At 62.1% G+C, this 20,770-nt stretch overlaps 1 protein-coding gene across 1 annotated transcript in view; it reads left to right on the top strand.

Annotated features, from left to right (window-relative positions):
• The window catches only part of COL20A1 (collagen type XX alpha 1 chain), a 34,116-nt gene extending 18,508 nt beyond the window's left edge, over positions 1-15,608 (top strand). Inside the window, exons 19-36 of the mRNA XM_058563401.1 lie at positions 161-308; positions 506-635; positions 2,934-2,969; positions 3,980-4,118; positions 6,212-6,354; positions 6,663-6,772; positions 7,280-7,438; positions 7,540-7,617; positions 8,144-8,230; positions 9,035-9,088; positions 11,080-11,133; positions 11,275-11,328; positions 11,677-11,730; positions 12,521-12,592; positions 13,359-13,394; positions 13,512-13,560; positions 13,818-14,084; positions 15,454-15,608. Of these exons, the coding sequence (XP_058419384.1) occupies positions 161-308; positions 506-635; positions 2,934-2,969; positions 3,980-4,118; positions 6,212-6,354; positions 6,663-6,772; positions 7,280-7,438; positions 7,540-7,617; positions 8,144-8,230; positions 9,035-9,088; positions 11,080-11,133; positions 11,275-11,328; positions 11,677-11,730; positions 12,521-12,592; positions 13,359-13,394; positions 13,512-13,560; positions 13,818-14,084; positions 15,454-15,608 (1,825 nt within the window). The remainder of the gene's footprint in view (positions 1-160; positions 309-505; positions 636-2,933; positions 2,970-3,979; positions 4,119-6,211; positions 6,355-6,662; positions 6,773-7,279; positions 7,439-7,539; positions 7,618-8,143; positions 8,231-9,034; positions 9,089-11,079; positions 11,134-11,274; positions 11,329-11,676; positions 11,731-12,520; positions 12,593-13,358; positions 13,395-13,511; positions 13,561-13,817; positions 14,085-15,453) is intronic.
• Positions 15,609-20,770: the final 5,162 nt, after the last annotated feature.

Below are 20,770 nucleotides of genomic sequence, written 5' to 3'. Positions count from 1 at the left end.
GTCTAAGTCACCACGTGTGACACAGTGCTCAAGACGGTCCCAGAGCTGACCTGGTGGCCCTGTCTGTGCTGAGGCCACCAGGCAGCAGGCGTGGCGGGGGCAGTGGGGGCGGTGGGTGTGGTACAGAGCTCAGTGGGCCCCCCACCCCCTGTGCTCTCCTCACAGTCAGCCGGAGCCCGCCCTCCAACCTGACCCTGGCCTCTGAGTCACCCAACAGCCTGCGGGTCAGCTGGACACCCCCGAGCGACCACGTCCTCCACTACCGGCTCACCTACACGCTGGCCTCAGGCTCGGGACCCGAGAAATCGGTGGGTCTTGGTGGAGCTGGGAAGCTGACGCCCCTCGTGGGTCCCTGGGTCCTGGGGCAATGGGGCAGACACAGCCACCCTGTCTGTTGAGAGTGGCAGCCCTTCCGGGGCAGGACACGCAGACAGAAGGGAGTGAAAATGCCTAGACGAGCAAAGACGCTTGGGAGGGGCATCTCAGGGGAACCTGTCCCCCCCAGATCTTCGTTCCAGGACCCAGGAGCCACGTGATACTCCCAGATCTGCTAGCAGCCACCAAGTACAGGGTTCTGGTCTCTGCAGTCTATGGAGCAGGGGAGAGTATGGCAGTGTCAGCCACGGGCAGGACGGGTGAGTGGGCGCCAAGACCCAGACCCCGGCCAGACCCCAGACACCAGACCCAGCCAGGCCCCAGACCTTCAGACCCAGTCAGGCCCCCAGACCTCAGCCAGACTCCCACATCCCAGCCAGGCCCCCAGACTCTATCCAGGCCCCCAGGCCCCACCTGGGCCCCAAGGCTCCAGACTCAAGCCAGGCCCCAGACCCCAGCCAGGCTACCAGACCCCAGTCAGAATCCTACACCCTAGCCAGACCCCAGACCCTCAGACCCAGCCAGGCCCCAGATCCCAGTCAGAATCCTACACCCTAGCCAGACCCCAGACCCTCAGATCCAGCCAGGCCCCAGATCCTCAGACCCAGCCAGGCCCCAGATCCTCAGACCCAGCCAGGCCCCAGACCTTCAGACCCAGCCAGACCTCAGACCCCAGACCCCAGACCCCAGACCCCAGACCCCAGACCCAGCCAGGCCCCTGATCCTCAGACCCAGCCAGGCCCCAGACCCTCAGACCCAGCCAGAGCCCAGACCCTCAGACCCAGCCAAACCCAAGACCCCAGACCCCTGCCAGGCCCAAGATCCCCAGACCCATGCCAGGTCCCCAGACTCAGCCAGACCTCGGAAGCCAGACCCAGCCAGGACCCTAGACCCTCAGACCCAGCCAGGCCCCAAACCCTCAGACCCAGTCAGGCCCTCAGATCTCAGCCAGACTCCCCCACTCCAGCCAGGCCCCCAGACCCCAGCCAAACCCCCAGACCCCAGCCAGGCTACGAGATCTCAGCCAGAATCCTACCCCTAGCCAGGGCTCTGACCCTCAGACCCAGCCAGACCCCAGACCCTCAGACCTAGCCAGACCCCAGACCCCAGAGCCAGCCAGGCCTCAGACCCTCAGACCCAGCCAGGCCCCAGACCCTCAGACCCAGCCAGGACCCTGACCCTCAGACTCAGCCAGACCCCAGACTCTCAGACCCAGCCAGATCCCAGACCCTCAGACCCCTGCCAGATCCCCAGACTCAGCCAGACCCCAGATGCCAGACCCAGCCAGGCCCCAGACCCTCAGACTCCTGCCAGGTCCCCAGACCCAGCCAGGCCCCAGACCCTCAGACCCAGCCAGGCCCCAGACCCCAGAGCCAGCCAGGCCCCTGACCCTCAGACCCGGCCAGACCCCAGACCCCAGAGCCAGCCAGGCCACAGACCCTCAGACCCAGCCAGGCCCCAGACCCCAAACCCCAGCCAGGCCCCAGACCTCAGCCGGGCCCTGACTCTGGCCAGCCCGAGAAGTCCAGAACCTGCTTGGAGGGGCTCCTCACCAGGACTGTTTTCCCTGTCACTCCCACACGCGGCCCAGCACTGCAGAGCTTAGCAGAGGGAACTCAGGGTTTTCATGTGAAACCTTCCACGTCGAGAACGTCACTCGCTAACCCCGGGGTTAACAGCACCCCCATCCAACCGAACTCTGCAGGCTGATGCAGCGGGGTTCCAGCCGTGACCTCACCTGCAGATGCCCAAGGCTGGGGAACAGGCCTGTGCTCCTCCTGTGTCTGTGTCCAGGAGGTGCAGGGCAGACGTCCAGCCTGCAGGAGCGGGCAAGCCGCGTGCAGATCACAGGGCGGGCAATGTCCTTGGGTGGCTGCAGCTGGAGCCCAGGGGCCCTGGGCTGGCCCCACCTCGATGCTCCCAGCACGCAGAGACGGCATCTGTCGTCTCTGGGTCCTGCCACTCGCAGGCCAGGACCCAGCTGGGAGGAACTTGTGGCTTTTGTTTTGTGGTTTATGCTGATTCTCTTGGACCATCGCAGATGCTTGGAGCAGAAGGCCCTCAGAGGCTGGTCAGACTGACCACCCCAGCTTCCCTCTGTGTCCCCTCCGTGAGATCTAGTTTTGGCTCGAACACCTCTAGGGACGGGGGCCTCACTACCCAGTGGGCAGCTGCCGAGGCTCAGCACCCTTCACATTCGAGGAGAGAACTGCTTCTCGCCCTGTGGGTCCCGGTTCCTGCCTTCACTCGCCGGGGCACGCTTCCGAGCACCTACTCTGCGCTTGGCAGTGGAGCAGGCCTGCACAGCCAGGCCCCAGGGCGGCACATGCCCCCGGTCGGCATGTCTGCACACCAAGACATCTCCCTGGCCCTGCCGTCTGGGGCACGTCAGGGTGGCTGGTACCCTCTAGGGGTGAGGCCCCCAGTGGGAGCCCCCCAGCCGGCACCATCTTCCCCGAGGGGGTGGAAGTGAGACCCCTGAGGTAGCAGGACCTCCTGTCCTTTCCCGTCCCTGAGGCGTGGAGACCACTGACCCTGCCCCTGTTGCCTCTCAGCAGCCTGCCCGGCCCTCCACCCAGACGGCTCCCTCCGAGGTAGGTCCAGCCCCACACCCACTGCTGCTGCTCTGGGTCCTCGTGGGGAAGGGTGGCCCAGAGCCTAGAGGGCTTTCCAGCAGGGCGCAAACCTTTCCAGGGTCGTCTCCGCGAGGCTGGCTGGTGCCTTTATTTCCACTCACAGTCGAGGTCACTGAGGCTTGTCCAAGGTCGTTTGTCCAAGGTCAGGGCTAGGATGTGGCAGAGCAGGCCCGAGGGGTCACACAGTGTCTTTAGTGCTTTGTGGGCCTGAGACCCTCCCCAGAGAGGGCTGACGTGTGGGCGCCGGCCGTGGTCTGCCCCGAGTGGAGCAGTGGGGACAGGGTGCAGGGATGGTGGCCACGTTGAGGGCTGAGTCTCCCTTGGGGTCTCTGGTGAGCTATGGGGCTGCAGCTGCTCAGACCCCACTGCAGGGCAGGGCCTGCTCTGGGCAGTGGTGGGAACAGGCAAGCTGCCTGCTCCTGCCCTGTGGCCGCCCTGAGCACCAGTGAACGAGATCTACGTTCACTTTGTACCGTCAACGTCAGGGAAGTCACAGGCGCTTTGGGCTGGCCTGGTGGGTGGGTGGTGGACCGCCGCTGGGCTCGCTGGGTGGGTGAGACGCAGGGTGGTGGGGAGGCTGAGGGTTTGAGCATATAAGGGGTGGGCAGTGCTGCCTGTGTGTCCTTCTCCCCAGTCAGGATGGAGGTGAGGAGAGGGGCAGCTGGGGCGGTGGTGCCAGGGGGGGCTCTGGGCGCCTGGGCGGACCCCCGCCCACCACCCAGGCCCTGAGCTCCCATCTCCCACCTGCCTGAGGGCCCTGTGTTCCCCTCTGGACATCTTCATGTTCATCCATCCCCGTCTGCGTCCCCGTCTCCCCACTTCTGCCCATAGCTCTGGTCTTGGGCTCCCTCTCTCCCCTCCTGCTGTCTGTGTCACCCTGACCCCTGGTTATCCTCTCTCGCCTCCTGCCCCTCCCTCCTTCCCTCCTGTCTCTGACTGTCCGCCGGTCGTCCCCATGTCCCTCCCAGGCTTTGACCTGATGGTGGCCTTTGGCCTGGTGGAGAAGGAGTACGCCTCTGTCCGCGGCGTGGCCATGGAGCCCTCGGCGTTTGGCCCGACCAGGACCTTCACACTCTTCAAGGACGCTCAACTGACACGCCGGGCCAGGTGGGAGGGCGGGGATGGGCTATGACCTGAGGGGTGGCAGCCGCAGTGGGGGCACCCACCACGTCCCCACCTGACTCTCCAGGGGAGGTCGCAGGAGGTGCAAGTGCCCAGGCCCCAGTGGCTCTGCCCCCCAGAGCCAACCGGGCCCCTGGAGGCTGCGTCAGCAAACAGCACTCACCTTGGCGTGTGGGCTCCAGAAGGCTGAGGTTTACCTCAGTAAATCTCACGCCAGTGGAAGGAGGCTACGTGTGGGTCCTTTTCCCCGTGTGGCCCGAGGATTGATCCACCTGCGGACATCTACACAGGAGCCGCCAAACTTGTCCCCTTGAGAACTCTTGCTTCCTGTGGGTGATTTGATTTGATGAGGCGAGTCTGCGGACACCCTAGCTTGTCAGAAGCGGCTGCCCTGAGACTGCCCATGACGAAGGCTCGCGCTGATCCCCTGTCCAGTGACCACCCTCCTGTTACGGAGATATCTTTAATTATAGATCGACTTCAATATACACAGCACAATTTTTTTAAGTTAAGATGTTTTAAACTACAAATGTATGTTACAAGCTCTGTAATAGAAATTTAAAAACTACAAGATATATAATTTTACAAAACCCACCCAGTGAACGCTGCTAAGATTCAGGCCTGTTTCTCCCCAGACAGCACCAGTGTGGCAGGCGTGGCCACGGCAGGTCTTTGTGCTGGCCGCGTCACACGTTGCATTTCGTGGCTGAACTAAATGCCTGCCCGCGGCTCCCTTCATCATCTTCTGCCTCACGCCCAATCTTTGCTGTGAACATCCCCCTGCCATCTGTCCCTGTTTTCATTTATTTTTAGGGTGGGGTGCAATTTGCACTTTTTGTGCAGGGAGCTGGCACCTGTCTCTTCCTCGGTGGCCTCTCCTGCTGTCCAAGCTTTAGTCTAGTCTCTGCTCCTGGTCCCCCAGCTCCGACTCTCGCAGCAAACGCTGCACGGGCAAGGCGGCCCCAGCGATAAAGTGCTGCGGTGGCTCTCCCATAACTGTCCCTTTTCTGCTAATGATGGACTTCTCTCGGGGCACTCACAGTGTGACGGGTGCTTCATGTTTTCCTGTATGCCCTTCTGGAGCTCACAGCCCAAGATGTAGGGCAGGTGGTCATGCAGGTGTGGCTCTGCAGCACAGGTGTGGCCCCAGCACAGGTGTGGCCCCAGCACAGATGTGACTCCCAGAACAGGTGTGGCCCCAGCAAAGGTGTGACTTCCAGCACAGGTGTGGCCCCAGCACAGGTGTGGCCCCTCAGCACAGGTGTGGCCCCCAGCGCAGGTGTGGCCCCCCCACCATGATAGCTGCCATGAATGGAACTCCAGGGCCGCTAAGAGTAGAAGGGATCCTTCCCTGTAATGGGGTCAGGAAGACTCCCTGAGGAGGTAGCAGATGAGTAGAGCCACTAGGGAGAGAATGGGGGAGAGAAAGGGCACCCAGGAAGAAGGAGCAGCACGTGCCAAGGCCCCAGGCCAATTCCAACAGAAATGTGGCTGGCTGGGTCATGTGGGCTCTTGGTCATCTTGAGAGCAAATGAAGGCAAATAGGAAGGGTACACCATTAGGAACAGTTTTCCTGGGTGACCCAAGGCCCTGTTCCCTGCCACCCCCACCCTTCAGTCCCCTGGGTAGCCACTGGCCCCAGCAAAGAGCCCCCACTGCCCGCCTGGTCTGAGGCCTCTGACAGCAGAGCTGCCTCTGGGCTTGTGGGCTCCTGACCCCCAGGAGGCAGGCGCAGAGACCCTCCTGTGGGCCTTCTTGACCTGCACCCTCTCCACCACACAGAGACCTTGAGAAATGGGGTCTTGGCAAGCCCTGCCAGGGACCGTGGTGGACGCTGGCTGTGGTGAGATGGTCTTCGGTCCCGGCCAGCCTCAGGCGACAGAGTGTGTGCCGTGCCTGGGAGCACCTCTTGCTGACTCCCCGACAGCCCCATGGGGGAGGTCTGTCCCTCACATACCCCATGTCACTCATGGGGGAACCGAGGCAGGAGAGGCCCCAGCCTAGCACTGTGGACCCCTGCTCTGCTGTCCCCTGGCCTCCTCTCAGGCCTGCGGTCGCCCCCACCTCTGCCCCCACAGTGACATCCACCCAGCTGCCCTCCCTCCAGAGCACACGCTCGTCTTCCTCCTGCGCCTGCTCCCGGAGACGCCCCGCGAGGTCTTCGCACTGTGGCAGATGACGGCCGAGGACTTCCAGCCCGTCCTGGGGGTCCTGCTGGACGGTCAGGCGAGAGGGAGGGGAGTGGGCCCAGGTCGCCCCTTGAAGCCCCACAGGCTGTGGGTCCTGAGCAAATCCGCCTCCGGGCCAGGACGAGGCTGCCCCAGGCAGAGGGCGCCGGTGCCCACCCTCAGCAGGAGGCAGGCGTCCACGGGGGCCACTTTCTGCAGCCCGGGCCTCGGGGGTTTGGGGCACAGGGGGCTCTGCTTGCCTCCGTGGGGGCTGCCCCCGTTCCACTCTGGGTGGGCGTGGGGGGTCCTCCCCGTGTTTCACTCCGAGAGGACTCACGTGCTCCTCTCCCCACCTCCGCAGCCGGCAGAAAGTCGCTGACCTACTTTAGCCACGACCTCAGGGCAACCTTGCAAGAGGTCACCTTCGATCTGCCCGAAGTGAGGAGGATATTCTTTGGGAGCTTCCACAAGGTCCTGGACTGTCCTGGAAGGATCACAGCCGCCTCCCCCTGCCTGTGACCCTCCCCAGCCCCCCAGGGTCTGGAACAGACCCCTCCACAGGGCTCTGCAGGACGTGCCCACCTCCCAGCCGTGGGCTGCCCCAGTGGCCATGGTCCCCCAGGGTGCTAGAACTTTCCTAGAGGGTCATACTGGCCCATCTGGGGTCTCTGCCCTGTGGTCCCCTCTGCCCCGACATCCCTGTCTCCATTTGGGCTGAAGAGCATCCCAGCTCTTCTTTCTGGGTCCCACAGATTCCTGGGAGGGGCCTGTGGTGGGTCTCATTTGGTCCATTTTGCAGAGGGGAAACTGAGGCCCAGTGATGGGGAGTCCCATGAGAGTTGGAGTGTAGCTTGGATCCTGACCCCAGGCCCCAGGTGATGGGCACTTACCACCTCCCAGTCTGGCCCTGGCCTTGTGGGCAGGAACAGGTGCCCACGCTGGCTGGGGCTGCAGGGGCTCCTCCATGGTGTCTCACAGGTGCACGTGGCCGTGGGCCGCTCCAAGGTCCGGCTTTATGTGGACTGCCAGAAGGTGGCCGAGAGGCCCATCGGGGAGGCCGGCAGCCCGCCTACCGCTGGCTTTGTCACTCTGGGGAGGCTGGCCAAGGCCCAGGGCCTCCGGAGCAGCTCAGCAGCGGTGAGCCTGGGCCTCATCCTGCCGGGTCAGGCCAGGCAGGGGCCAGTGGATCTCCGCCCCGAGCTGCCTCAGGCTGACCCTGCTCCCTGCCTGCCTCGTAGTTCCAGCTCCAGGTGCTGCAGATCCTGTGCAGTGACTCCTGGGCAGAGGAGGACAGGTGCTGTGAGCTCCCTGCCTCGGTAGGTGGGCAGTGCCCTCCAGGGCTGTGGAGCCTGGGGTAGATGAGCCGTCCAGGTCATGTGGTGCTGGGAGAGATTAGGGCAGGTTCCCTGGAGGAGGTGGCCTCTAGGGCCAGAGCCGGAGCCCAGGGTGGCTGGATGGGAGGGTCCTGGAGGTCCTGGGGGCAGGGCAGGCTGGAGAGGGCTGGGAAGCCCTCAGCCGCAGGGGTGGCTGCTGCTGTACTCGAGGGCCCTTTCCCCTTTCTGTGGGTGCAGGTGTGAGCAGGGGTCATCGCTGACTCCCCGTGTACCCACTCTGGGCTTGCTGGGGGCCCGTGAGGGAGGGAGAGAGAGAGTCCTGCCCGGGGCTTGCGCTGGGCAGCCTCGGGGATGGGCACCCAGGACCAGGTCCTGCCCCTCAGCCCAGCCTCCCAGGCGTGGGTTTGGAGATGCCCTGGACCAGGTGTCCGTGGCTGCCCTGAGCTCTGGGGTCAGACGAGAGCCCGGAAGAGGGTCCATGTAATGAGCAGGGTCTTCTTTCTTCCAGAAGGATGGAGAGACCTGCCCGGCCTTCCCTTCTGCCTGCACCTGTTCGTCACAGACCCCTGGGCCCCCGGGGCCACAAGGACCTCCGGTGAGTCCAACAGCCCCTCCCCTGGGGGTGACCAGGGGCTCCCAGCAATATCTCACTGCCATAGCAGACAAGGGTGCCCCCCGCCCACGCCCCCTAGATGGGATCCTGGCCCCAGCAGCCGGCCCCAGGCCTGCAGCACAGATGGGACCCACTTCATGAGTCTCCTCACTGCCTCGTCTATCCCCGGCCCATGAGACCACTCCTGGCAAGCCCTTTCTTTCCCACTGGCCTCCCTCTGCCAAGCTGACCCCTCTCTGGTGTGGGATGCAGCATATCCCAAATTCCCCTGTAGGGGTGGGGACCGAGGCCCAGCCAGTCTGTAGCACTGTGCTGGTGGTGGCAGGCCAGTGTGACATGGCCTGGCCGTGAGTCACAGCCACATAAGCGGTCTCTGTCCTGGGCGCTCTAGGCTGTGCAGCATCCCTGGGGAGGGGGGCCTTTCCACCCAGGCCCCCAGGGAAGCAGCTCTCCAGGCCCTGGGCCCCGCATGCGGCAGGTCCAGCCCCTCTGCCAGCCCGAGGCTCCAGGGCACTGGGTGAGGAGGTCAGTCAAGGCGTGCTCACTTCATGCTAGGTGGTCCACAGACCTCACAGGGAGGGGCCAGGGTTTGAGCTCAGACCCACCTGAACCTGAGTCGGCGCCTGACCAGCAGCTGTGGCAGGGAAGGGCGGTCCAGGATGCCCTTGTCCCGGAAGCCCCTTCCCCTAAAGGCGAGGCTGGCGTCCAGGGCAGTGCTGTGGGCCCCAAGGTGCAGCGGCCTCGGGGGGGCAGTGCTGGGGCTCAGCCCTGCTTGCACCCCTGCAGGGCCTCCCCGGGAGGAACGGAGCCCCAGGAGAGCAGGGCTTCCCAGGGCCCAGGGTAAGTCGTGGGGAGTCCTGGGGGTGGGGGCCCTGGGTCCCACCTCCCAGGAGAGGAGCCCCCAGCAGGTTCACGAGGGCACAGGAGTGAACTGCACGTGACCCAGCCCCAGGCGGGCAGTGGGGGGTGCTCTCCAGCCAGGAGCAGGTGCCCTCCCCCTCCCTGGAGAGGGGCCCGCTCCCCATCCCCCAGCCCAAGAATCGAGAATCGCAGTGATAGGTGAAAATGCGTGGCCACGATGTTTGAATTTGCGTCTCTCTTACAAGCAGCTTGACGCCCTTTGACAGTTGCGGGCTTTTCTTTTGGACTTGGTCCTTTGGCCCCTTCTCCACTGGGGCCCTGTTTCTCGTCCGTTCCGGAGTGCTCTGTATGTTATGGAGACTAACCAGCCGCCCACCTGGGGCTGAGTCCTGACGAGGTCTATATGGTTTCGTTGTCTTGCGTGACCTTGTTTGTGGTGTGCGTGTCGGTGTAAATTTTTTAAGATGACCTTTATCTGACTGACCTTGTCGGTCTGTCTGCTGTGGGTTCTGACTCTCGCAGCCCATCTCAGAAGGTCTTTCTTAGTCAGAGTGCAGAGTGCACTTCCTCGATGTTCCTTCTAGAACCTTTTACACATTCAAATGCCGATTCCTCTGAATTTGTCTTGCTTAAGGTGAGACCACGGCCCAGGCCTCGCTGTACCGTGACCGACCGCCAGCCCCTCCCTGATTTAAACACGCTCTTGATCCCAAGCTTTCCACAGACTCGAGTTCCCAGCGGTGACTGCGGACAGCCTGCCCGTGGCTGCTGGCCAGGTGGAGATCAATTCCTGGCGCTTCCGGCTCCGCCGTCCTCTTGCCCGAACCTCGGTTCTCTGCGTGTTAATTTGTGCTCTCCTTTCTTACTCAACTATCTCATTTGCAATAATTTTTTATTTTCAGATGGTTTGCAGAATTTCCTGGCTTACATTTACATCACCTGCAAAACATTCCTTCATTTTCTCCTTTTCGATTTTTATTACTCTCATTATTTTTCTTGGGTAATGGCGTTGGTGAATACTGCAGAGTTCTGTCACAGAACAGCAGTGACAGCAGACCCCCTCATCTCCACTTAGTGGAAATCCACTGAGCATGGTGCTGGCCTGGGAGCTGGGACAGAAACATTCTTCCTGGGATAGTCAAGTCCATTTACGGTCAGGTGCCGCATCACGACGTTTCAGTCAGCGACAGACTGCACAGAGATGGTGGTCCCATAGGATTAGCACCATAGAGCACACGTGTGTCGGGGGCTCTACCATCTAGGTTTGTATAAGTTACTCTGTGATGTTCACACAACGAGGAGATCGCCTAACGACACATTTCTCAGAACGTATCCCCATCATTAAGCGACATGTGGTTGTACTCTTATTTTATTATGAGATTTTAAAAATCAAGACTGGATGTTAAATAAGATTTAGTGCTTCTTCAGCTGCTGTGGACAAAATCAAATAATTTTTCTCCTTGGAGCTATTAGTTTGGTGAATAATTTCAGTATATCCCTCAATACTGAACTACTCTTGCATCCATTATCTACCCTGACCCCTGTTCACCAGCTCTGTGACTGGAGAAGTGACGCCAGGCCTAGTTCCTGGCTTTGGGCAGGGCCGTAGGAGGACCCCTCCCAGGGTGGGCAGTGTGGGTGCAGACGCCTCCATGTGGGCCCGGAGCTGGATACCACGGCCGGCTGGAGGGCTGGGAGGGCCGGAGAGGGCGGGATCAGGGCGGGGGCTGCCGGAGGGGCCCCATGCCGTCTGAGCCCCTCCCCACCTGTGTCTCCAGGGAGAGCCGGGGCCGCCTGGACAGATGGGACCCGAGGGTCCTGGAGGTCAGCAGGGGTCGCCAGGGACCCAGGGTCGAACAGTACAGGGACCCGTGGTAGGTGTTGCCTCCTCTCCCCCTCCTGCTTGCTCTGCCCCCACCCTGGCCCCTCTCTCCCCTCTGCCTTGGTGCCCAGTCCATCTTCTCCTCCAGGGTCCACCAGGGGTCAAAGGAGAGAAGGGGGACCATGGACTCCCAGGCTTGCAGGTAGTGGGCTCAGACCACACTCTGGGCGTGGTGGGGGAGGGTGGTGCCCCATGTGCTCAGAGGAGGGTTTCCCAGACAGGGCCCCCTCCACTGCGTCAGACCTCGGCCCCAGCCTGGCCAGCCATCTCTGTTCTCTTCCAGGGCCACCCGGGCCACCAGGGCACCCCCGGAAATGTCGGCCTCCAGGGACCAAAGGTGAGAGAAGCCCACCCAGGGAGGGTCTTGAGATGGAGGCTGTGGAGGGGAGCTTTCTCCTCGCCCCCCACCCCATTCCCACCCCATCGTGCCCCCACCAGTGGCCTGGCCGGGGGGAGGGGAGTGTTGGTCCACGGGGATACAGGTGTGGCCACTGCCCGGGGCTGGGGGCAGGCCCCCTTGGCCAGCCTCATCTGCTCTCAGAGCAAGGTGCAGGCGTGTACCCTGCCCTCGCAGGTGTGGGTCACAGGGTGTCTGGGTGCTGCTCGTGGGGGCCATGTGGGTCACTGTGGGAGGGCGTGTGGGGTACCAGCCCCAGCCCCAGCTCACCCCTTCCTTTGCCCTCAGGGAATGAGAGGCCTGGAGGGGACTGCTGGCCTCCCCGGACCCCCCGGCCCCAGGGTAGGCACCGCCTCCTCCGTGAGCCCCCCACCCCTGCCCCCACCCACACCACTCCCCCCAGGGTTCCTTGGGGCTGAACTGAAAGCTGGGTCACCCCCAGGAGGGAACCTGGGGAGGCCTCTCTCTCCTGGGCGGAACCTTCAAGGGCCCTGCTAGGCATGCGAGTGTCCTGTGCCCAGGGTGTGGCAGCAGCCACTCTGGCGAGGGTGTCTCTCGCCTGCACTGGGCAGGTTGGTATGGAAATTCAGCCCCTCAGTCACACCTCCACCCCGATTCCACATGGCAGGGAGGTGCCTGGGCTCCCAGGCTGGGCCTGGGGAGGGCAAACGGGTGAGGCTGGCTGTGGGGACATGGCCTGGGCCCCCTTCACCCAGCCCGAGGCCACCCCTGTCACTCCCAAGCCCAGCAGGTCCCAGGGTTCCTTGCTGAGCTCAGTGCCTGGGACCTGCTCCGCGGGGGGTCCGGGGCAGGCAGCTGAGACCTTGCCAGGATCCCCCTGGGGCCCGACCTGTGGTCACACTGGGGACAACTGTACACAGCCAGGGGACATTTAGTGCGGAGTCAGCGCCGACGGGTGGGGCGAGTGGGGTTCTGTCCTGGGCGCAGGGTGAGGACAGCAGGGCCTGGACAGGGTGATGGGGTACAGCCTGAAGGGAGGCTGGGAACAGGCGGGGGGTCTGGTCTTGGTCCAGGGCAGTGGGGACCCGGAGGACGAGGAGCCAGGGCTGGAGGAAGGAGAGGCAGACTCGCTGGGGGCCGCAGTTGAGCCCCGGCCTCTGCATCTTCATAGGGCTTCCAGGGCATAGCAGGTGCCAGGGGGATCAGCGGGGAGCGAGGACCCCAGGGGGCCGTAGGGCCCACGGTAAGTCCCCTCCCCACAGCAAAGGCGGGAGGGGAGATGAAGGCATGCAAACTTATCCTCACTGATCGCTCAGGCCTCGCTGATCACTCAGGGACTTCCTGCGGCCAGCGCACTTGTACAGCGAGGTCTGCGTAGGGCTTGGGTTTGGGGCTTACGGGGAACAGAGAATCAGGGCGCCCCTGCAGGCCCAGGACAGACCAGGCAGGGGCAGGTAGTGGGGCTATGGGCTCCGGGGGGTGGGGGTGCGGTGGGGGCAGACGTAGGCCTACAAATCAGATGGGGGCTCCAGAAGGTTCCAGGAGGTGGAGGAGGGCAGGGCCAGGGGGCAGGAAAGCACACTGTGTGGTCTGGCTGGGTTCTGGGCCTGGGTGTCTGGCTGTGGGGGGTTCAGAGGGTCTGTTCTCCTGTGGGCAGCGGCCTCCCAGCTGCTGGGGACCGGCTGGCGTCAGCGAGAAGTGGGTCCTTTGCCCCTGAGGGCTCCCTGCCGCCAGCCCTCCTAGATCAGGGATTTGGGATGGGGCTTCGGCTCTGCCCGCCCCATGGGTCTTGAATGCCTGGTCTCCCTCCCCCCATATGGATGGGACCCCCATGCTGCGAGTGGCAGTCACGGCTGCCTAAAGTCAGGAGAAGCTGACCCAGGCTGCTAGAGGCCTCCATCGCCCAGAGGGGAGCCTCTGGGGGCTTGCGAGGGGGTAGGAGGGCGTCCAGAGTCCCTTGGGTCGTCTCTCTCTGCTGACCTGCTTTTCTCCATCTCCCCCTGCTTCAGGGGCTGCCGGGGCCCAAGGGGGAGCGAGGAGAGAAGGTGAGTGTGGCCAGTGTCTGGGGTCCAGGCACTTCCTGAGGGGTGACCGAGGAGGCACCAGCCTACGCCGGCCAGCTGGTCACGGCGCTCAGCCACATGGCCTGTCTTCCCTCGCAGGGCGAGCCCCAGTCCCTGGCCACCATCTACCAGCTCGTGAGCCAGGCCTGCGAGTCCGCCATCCAGAGTGAGTGGCCCAGCCTCCTGGTGAGGACCCCAGAGCCCCCCATGTCCCCATGCCATCTCTGTCCTCACCTCCGCCAGGCTAGAGGGAAGCCCCAGGGCCCCAACACTCGCACAGCCAGCCTGGCGGTCATTCTCCCCGGCCATGCGCCACGGAGCAAGGGGAAAGCAAGCAAGGGTCTTCCCTGCGCCCTGCTGTCCTGCTGACGGCCCCCTCCTTGCCTCCACCCCCCATCCCCTCAGCACACGTGCTGAAGTTCGACTCCTTCCTCCACGAGAGCGCCAGGCCCCCCATGCCCATCTTAGAGGTCCCTGGGCCCCCCGGCACACACAGTGAGGCCCAGCTTCCTGGAGAAGTGGGACGTGGCGGCCACCGCCCTGAGGACAGAGGTACCAATCGCCTAGGGGAGGGTTCTGGCGAGACTGGGCTCTTCCCCCAGTGCTGGGGCTGGTTGCACTGTGTGGCCCACGGCAGCCCCAGCCCCAGCACCAACCCCCGGGCCCACAGAGGTTGGTCCCGCAGAACTGGAGGCTGCCTCCTTTCTAGGGTCCTCAAAGTGGCCCCTTCCCCAATCTCCCAGGAAGTCTGAGCTGGGGCCACCACTCCTCCCTCTGTCCCTCCCTCTGGTCCTCTTTCCTGCACACACGCTCCTTCCCTCGCCTCCTCGTCTCAGGTGCAGCGGGAGGCTTGGTCCAGTGACCTTGTCATGAGTCTGTCCTTCTGACTGGGCTGCAGTCACAGCTCCGGTGCTGAGATGGATGGGGACGCTGATGAGGAGAGACGGCTCGTGGGCCTCAGTGGGAGAGAGGAGACTGCAGGGTGGGACTGTGGCCTGGCAGGGAGGACAGTTCTGCACCGTGGGCCGGGGGTGAGGGTGGGGAGAGTGGAGGGGAGGGGGTGCCGCCTCGGCCCTGCAGCTGTGCATCTGGGGAGAGAGGGTCCCGCCTGTGGGAGCCCCCTGGGGGCCCACATGCCTGTCACAGTGCCCCACACTTGCCTTTGGGATAAACACCCTGTCTTTCCTCCCGCCATCTACACAAGGTTGGCAGGCACCGTTATGAGCCATGAGCCACTAAGCCATGATAGGGACCTGTTTCGGGCTCACAGACCCCCATCCCTGAGCTTTCAGCCTCGACCTGAGGCCTGGACCTACTGCCCCCAGGCCCGAGGAGGGGCTCAGGCACCCACCTTCCCCTCGGTCCAGCACATACCCCCTTCCTCTCTGGTGAGCCTGGAGCCCTCAGCCAGACTGGCAGCCCTGGGCCGAAGGGGAACGAGCCTCCAGGACCTCTGGGAGGAATGGGGACCCCTGCCTGTGGGGAGGAGCAGCTCCCAAGGGGCGTCCGGGGTGGGGAACACAGCAAGGACAGACTAGTGGACCCGGGGTTGGGGCAGCAGGGGTGTGTGGGGGCTCATGGGCCTTGAGGGAGCCCAGCAGGACTGCAGGTGGGTGTGGGGAGCCGGGAGAGGTGCCAGGACCTGAGCTGGCCCCATGGGAACCCAGGGGGCCCTTGATGAGGGTCAGCACAGTAGGTGTATGGAGCAGGTGTGTGGAGCGGGTGTGTGGGGCAGGCGTGTGAAGCAGGTGTGTGGAGTGGGTGTGTGGAGCAGGTGTGCACCACAGCACACACCTAGCCCAGGTGGGTGCTGGGATCAGGGCAGGGGGCACAGGAGCAGTGCCCCGAAGAGCAGGCTCATGCAGAGGGCTCACGGATCACTGCTCAGCCCATGGCCCAGCTGGACACACCGGGACACTGGGGGCCTGGGCACATGGTACCGGTGGGCTGGGCCACTGTGTCCTGACTGGGCGCCAGCTGTCCACCTCCCAGACCTGCCTGCCCTTCTCTCCTGCCAGGACGTTCCCCGTGCTGCCCCCAGTGAGCCTGCGCTGCCCCCGGATTCTCTGGACACCAGGAGCGGCCGGCCAGAAAGCCTGGGGAGCGAGTCCTGGGCAGGGCCTGGGCGTGGAGGAGAGGGAGGCCGAGAGGATGGACCTGGAGGCTTCCCTCTGTGCCTTGTCCACCTTCAGATAAACCACCGAGTGCTTGTCAAGGGAGGTGGCTCATTATGGGGGACGGGGGTGTCCCGGGCCCCAGTCTGTCCCTGTCAACTGGAGTCCGAGATTCCACACCCCCGTCTCTGCAAGAGAAGCTGCCGCAAAGACCCCCACCCCACGGACTCCCTGTTACCTTGCAGCTCACCCCTCCGTCCCGAGAGGCCGCTGTAGCCCCCGCCCCCAGCGGTGCAACCCAAGCCCCTCCAGAGCAGCCCCGCCCAGGCCAGTGGTTCTCAGCCTTGGAGCCCCTGGTGGGGGTGGTCCTCAGACGCTGATGTGACCGTCCTGGGCCAGCCTGGGCGTCAGCGTCTGGGTGCCCTCGGGGGGCTCCCACCTCCCTGGTAATGGCCCGTCTTCTAACGTAACATCCACTCACCTGCTGGCCCCATGCCTGGTCACTGCCCAGCGCCCCTTCCCCCTCCCTCCCACCAGCCTGGAGGCTCCCCTTGGCCGGCCGGCCACACTTACTCACCTGGAGACCTTGCCAGCTGTGGGCCCCTCAGCGGCACCTGCCGTGGCCAATTCAAGGCCAAGTAGTTTTCTAAACCCAGGAAGAACTTGGGGTGGGGGCTCCTTTACATCTGGGGGCCAATGAAGTCTTCCGAGGTGACCTCTGAGCCGAGACAGGAACAAAGCAGGGAGTGGGAGATGGTCAGACATTCCAGTCAGGGGTATACATGTGAGAGGCTGGAGGCTGGACCCGGCGGCACCACCAGACAGGCAGGAAGGTGCAGGGCCAGGAGAGGGGTCAGCGGGGCGGGCGCTGGGGGGTCTGGGTTGTGTCCTAAGAGCAACTGGAAGCTGCTGGGGGTTCCGAGCAGGGAACTGACGTGCCCTGGGTCTGCTTTAGACGACCTGTAGGTGAGACCTCAGGGAGCCCAGCGGGGCGGGAACTCCTCCCTGGTCCACTGAGTAGAGGTGGCTGGACTGTGGGGAGGCGGGTTCGGATGGGCAGATGGCCTGGAAGGGGAGGGCGGGCGTGAGGCTGAGCCCCTGGGTGGGTGGGGAGACCCGGCAAGCAGGTCCTGGTGCCTGCAGTAGCCGGGGAGAAGGGCAGGGCCTGGTGGGTTCATGGGGGCAGAAGTGTGGGTACCACCATCTCAGGGGTGAGTGGCAGCCACGGGCTGGCTTCCCTGAGTTCCCAGGATGGAGTCCCAGGCGCCGTCATCAGAGGCCGGGAGGGGAGAGCCATGGGCAGCAGCAGAGTGTGGGTGCAGGACCCCCGTCAGGGCCCCGCCCGAGAGGAAGACAGGAGGCACTGAAGCCACGGAGTCTCTGGTCCAGGAGCAGGGGTGGGGACGGCGACACCTCTTTAGCAGCTGCCACTGTGGGAGCCGAGAAACGGCAGGAGCTGGCTGCCCGCCACCCCGCCTGCCCATCCAGCCACATCCCAGCCTGCGGGGGCCGACTCACCTCTGGCCCCGGCTCAGCTGGCTGGAGAAAGAACCACCCAGCTGCCGGCCCTTCGCACTGACCCGTCATGGCTGATTGCAGTCGTCCACATGAAGTCACCACAGGACAAGAAGCCGTCCCTCCCAGGGTCTCTCCACACACGCACACATGCATCCGCATACACACAATGTACACACACACGTATTTCCCCATACGTGCACATGCAGACACATCCACATGTACACAGGTACACACACGTATATCCCATACATGCACAAGCACACACGCATCCACGTACACACATGTATATCCCCATACGTGCATTCACACACACATCCACACACATGTACACAACGTATATCCCCATACGTGTACACGCACACACATCCATATACACACATGTACACACAAGCATGGATGCGTGTGTGTACGTGCACACACGCATCCATGTACACACACGTATATCCCCATATGTGCACTCACACATGCATCCACACACGTATGCACACGTATATCCCCATACGTGCACACACATACACACATGTGCACACATGTATATCCCCATACGTGCGCGCGCACACACATCCACACACGTGCACACACGTATATCCCCATATGTGTGCAGGCACACACATTCACATACACACATGGACACACACGTATCCTCATACGTGCATGCACACACATCCACACACACGTATATCCCCATACGTGGACGCACACACGCATCCACACACGTGTACATACATGTATACCCCCATATGTCCACACACATACATGTACACACGTGTATACCCATATGTGCACAACACAGACACATTAACGCACACACACATAGCCATATCCCCATAGTGCACACACATTCCTGCACACACAATGCACTCGCAAACACACACACGTGTATCCCCATACGTGTGCGCGCGCGCGCACACACACACACACATTCACGCACACACAGCACTGTTCCCCGGGTTTGGGAGGTGAGTTAACACGGGGAAAATGAGACATCTGGGAGCAACAGCGCTGAGCAGGACCTACCAGATGAAGAAGAATGCACGTGCTCTACAGTCTATTAATTACAAAAGTCATTGCATCCTCAAAGCGAGAAGGATGGATACTAGTAACGTGAAGCCAAAATTAACAGGTATAAGGAAAAGCCCCTTGGAAATACGGTGCAGAAAACATCCATGGAGAAGTAGGCAGAGGAGCACAAGGCCGGGTAGTCGGGGCACAGACAGTGAGCTGTGAGGGCCGGGAGGGTGGAGGAGAGAAGGCGAGTGCGGCCTCCAGGGGCCGGCCCAGGAGGAGGGACAGTCAGTATGTGAGGGTGGGGATGCTGAAACACGTAGTTTTTAAAGAAGGGAGAATTAGAGAGAGATTTGAGATCTCAGATTGAAAGGCTCAGAGTGCCAAACAGGATCGATTTTTAAAATGTATCCTTGGATTCATTAATGCAGAACCTACTGAAGACAGTGGAAACCTTCTTTAAAAATCTTTCTACAGAAGAATAAGAGTCGGCTCCACTTCAGAAGATGCGAGGATAACGACCTCAAAGTGCTACAGAGAAAACACTCGAACTTCATACCCAGTGGAATCATCACTGAATGATGGGGCAAAAGCACATTCTGAGACCCACAGTCTCAGAGGCTGTAACACAAGGTCCTCTTTGAGACACGGTTAGGGGAGTGTAGTCCGCAGAGACGGAAAACAATCAGAAATTAGAGCCAAGAGAGCAGAAATCCCAGGGTAGTGAAGTTCACTGTTGACAGAATGACGGAGCCCTACAGCCAACCGGAACCAACCCGAGTGTCCATTGGTGAGCAAACACACGCTAGGCGAGCCATGAACACGGATGAATCCCATGTACACAGCAAGGCAGACAAACAGCCAAAACGTTGTGCTGAACCAGAGTCCAGACGCCACGGAGAGTGTCCCCTTACGTGAGGTTCTGGAGCACGTGAGAAGAGTCCACAGCAGACGTCAAGCGAGTGGCTCCATTCGGGGCGGAGGGGTTGGCTGCGAGGGGAGGAGGGAACCTCCCGGGCTACGGGGACGTTCTATCCCCTGACGGGGGGCTAGTTCCCCGTCGTCTGCAAACCCCCTTATGTGCAGCGGCGTGATGGGGGGTGTAAGAGGCGCAGCAGTGAAGCCCGTTGAGAGGGAGCTGAGTGGCTGCATTACTGCCAGGAAAAGTAGACTGGAAACACAGAATATCACAGAACAAAGGGGGACACCACACGCGATAAGAGGGGCGATCCGCCGAGAGGGCACAGCCGTCCCCAGTGTGGCCACTGGAGCTTCAAATGCAGGACGCACAAGCGAGAGCCAGGAGGAGGACGGGACAGACCACAACCGTCCCGGTGACTCAGTGTTCCTCCCTGGGGAGTCAAGAGAAGACGGAGTCAGCCAGGACTCGGGAGGCCGGAGCACACTCGGCTGGCCTGACCTGCTGGCATTTCTAGAACATTCCCCGAACCACAGCAAGCGACTCCTTTTCAAGTGTGTGTGGAACACTGACTGAGAGACCACACTCTGGGCCCAAAACAAGGGTCACAAATTTAAAAGAACTGAAATCAAACAGAATATTCTCTGTCTACAATGGAACTAAATTAGAAAAACTGACAAAAGACAAGAAGGGGAGTGTTATGGGACAACATGAATATCGATGAACACCTGATGAGACACCCGGCCTCAGCACTAGCGGAGACACGCAGCTGAGCCCATGAGACAGCCACGTCCCAGCGATCGCAGGTGAGGAGCCCCGATGGCGGCGAGTCCACATGGCTGCTAGGAACCACCTGGTGGCAGCTGACACAGCCAACTGCACACGCTCCTGTGGTCACGCCCCATAGAAACATGCCCCCAAGCGTGTTCCCGGGAGTTCACAGCAGAATTACTCATAACAGCCCAAATGGGAAACGACCCAGCACCCACCAGCAGGAGAGCGGTTGACCACATTGTGGCACAGCCTCACACGGGATCCTGCAGAAGAGCGGGAACACACAGATGTGGTGCGTGTAGCAAAGGGATAAAGCTCCGACTTCAGGTCGAGAAGGAAGCCGACACAAGAGCATGTGCTGTGTAACCTCTACCGAAATCCAAGAGCAGGCACAGCCAGAGGAGGGTGTAAGCTTACCTCTGGGGCGTGGAGGCCGTGGCCTGGTCGTGGGGCTGTGCCCTCGATGATGCCCTCTCACCCATGAGCCAGGCGCGTACCCAGACGCCTCAGCCAGGATGCGAGTGGGGGTGCCCATGGCCCGGCAGCAGGGGTACAGTGGTGGAGCCCCATGAAAGCATTTGGCACCAGCTGCTCCTGCCGAATGCGAACCCCAGGGCCCCCGCGCACTCCTTGGTCTTTGTCCTGAGTGGTGCGCTTCAAACTGAGGGTCAAGAAATCACTTCGGGGTTGCAACCAGCATGTTTATACAGATTGAAATGGAAGCGACTAGAATAAAAAATAGTACCCAACCTGTCGTCAAGGTAACTGTGATCACAAACATTCTCGTAAAGGGCCAGGCAGCAAAGTTTCAGCATTGCGGCCACCGGGTCTCTGTCGTAACCATGCAGGCCTGCCCTTGACGACACATAAGGAACGGCGGAGTGGCTGTGTGCCCAGAGAACTTGACTCGTCATGGCCTGCCAGGGAGGTCAAGGGTTGGCTGGCAGACGTTTCCAGTGGGAAAGCAGAGTGTTCGGCCACTTTGGAAAACTGAACGTGCCCGCACCCCATGACTAGCAACCCCACAA

Source organism: Diceros bicornis, chromosome 19, assembly GCF_020826845.1.
Source record: "Diceros bicornis minor isolate mBicDic1 chromosome 19, mDicBic1.mat.cur, whole genome shotgun sequence".
Lineage (NCBI taxonomy): Eukaryota > Metazoa > Chordata > Mammalia > Perissodactyla > Rhinocerotidae > Diceros > Diceros bicornis.
This window is presented reverse-complemented; position numbering and strand designations above follow the sequence as displayed.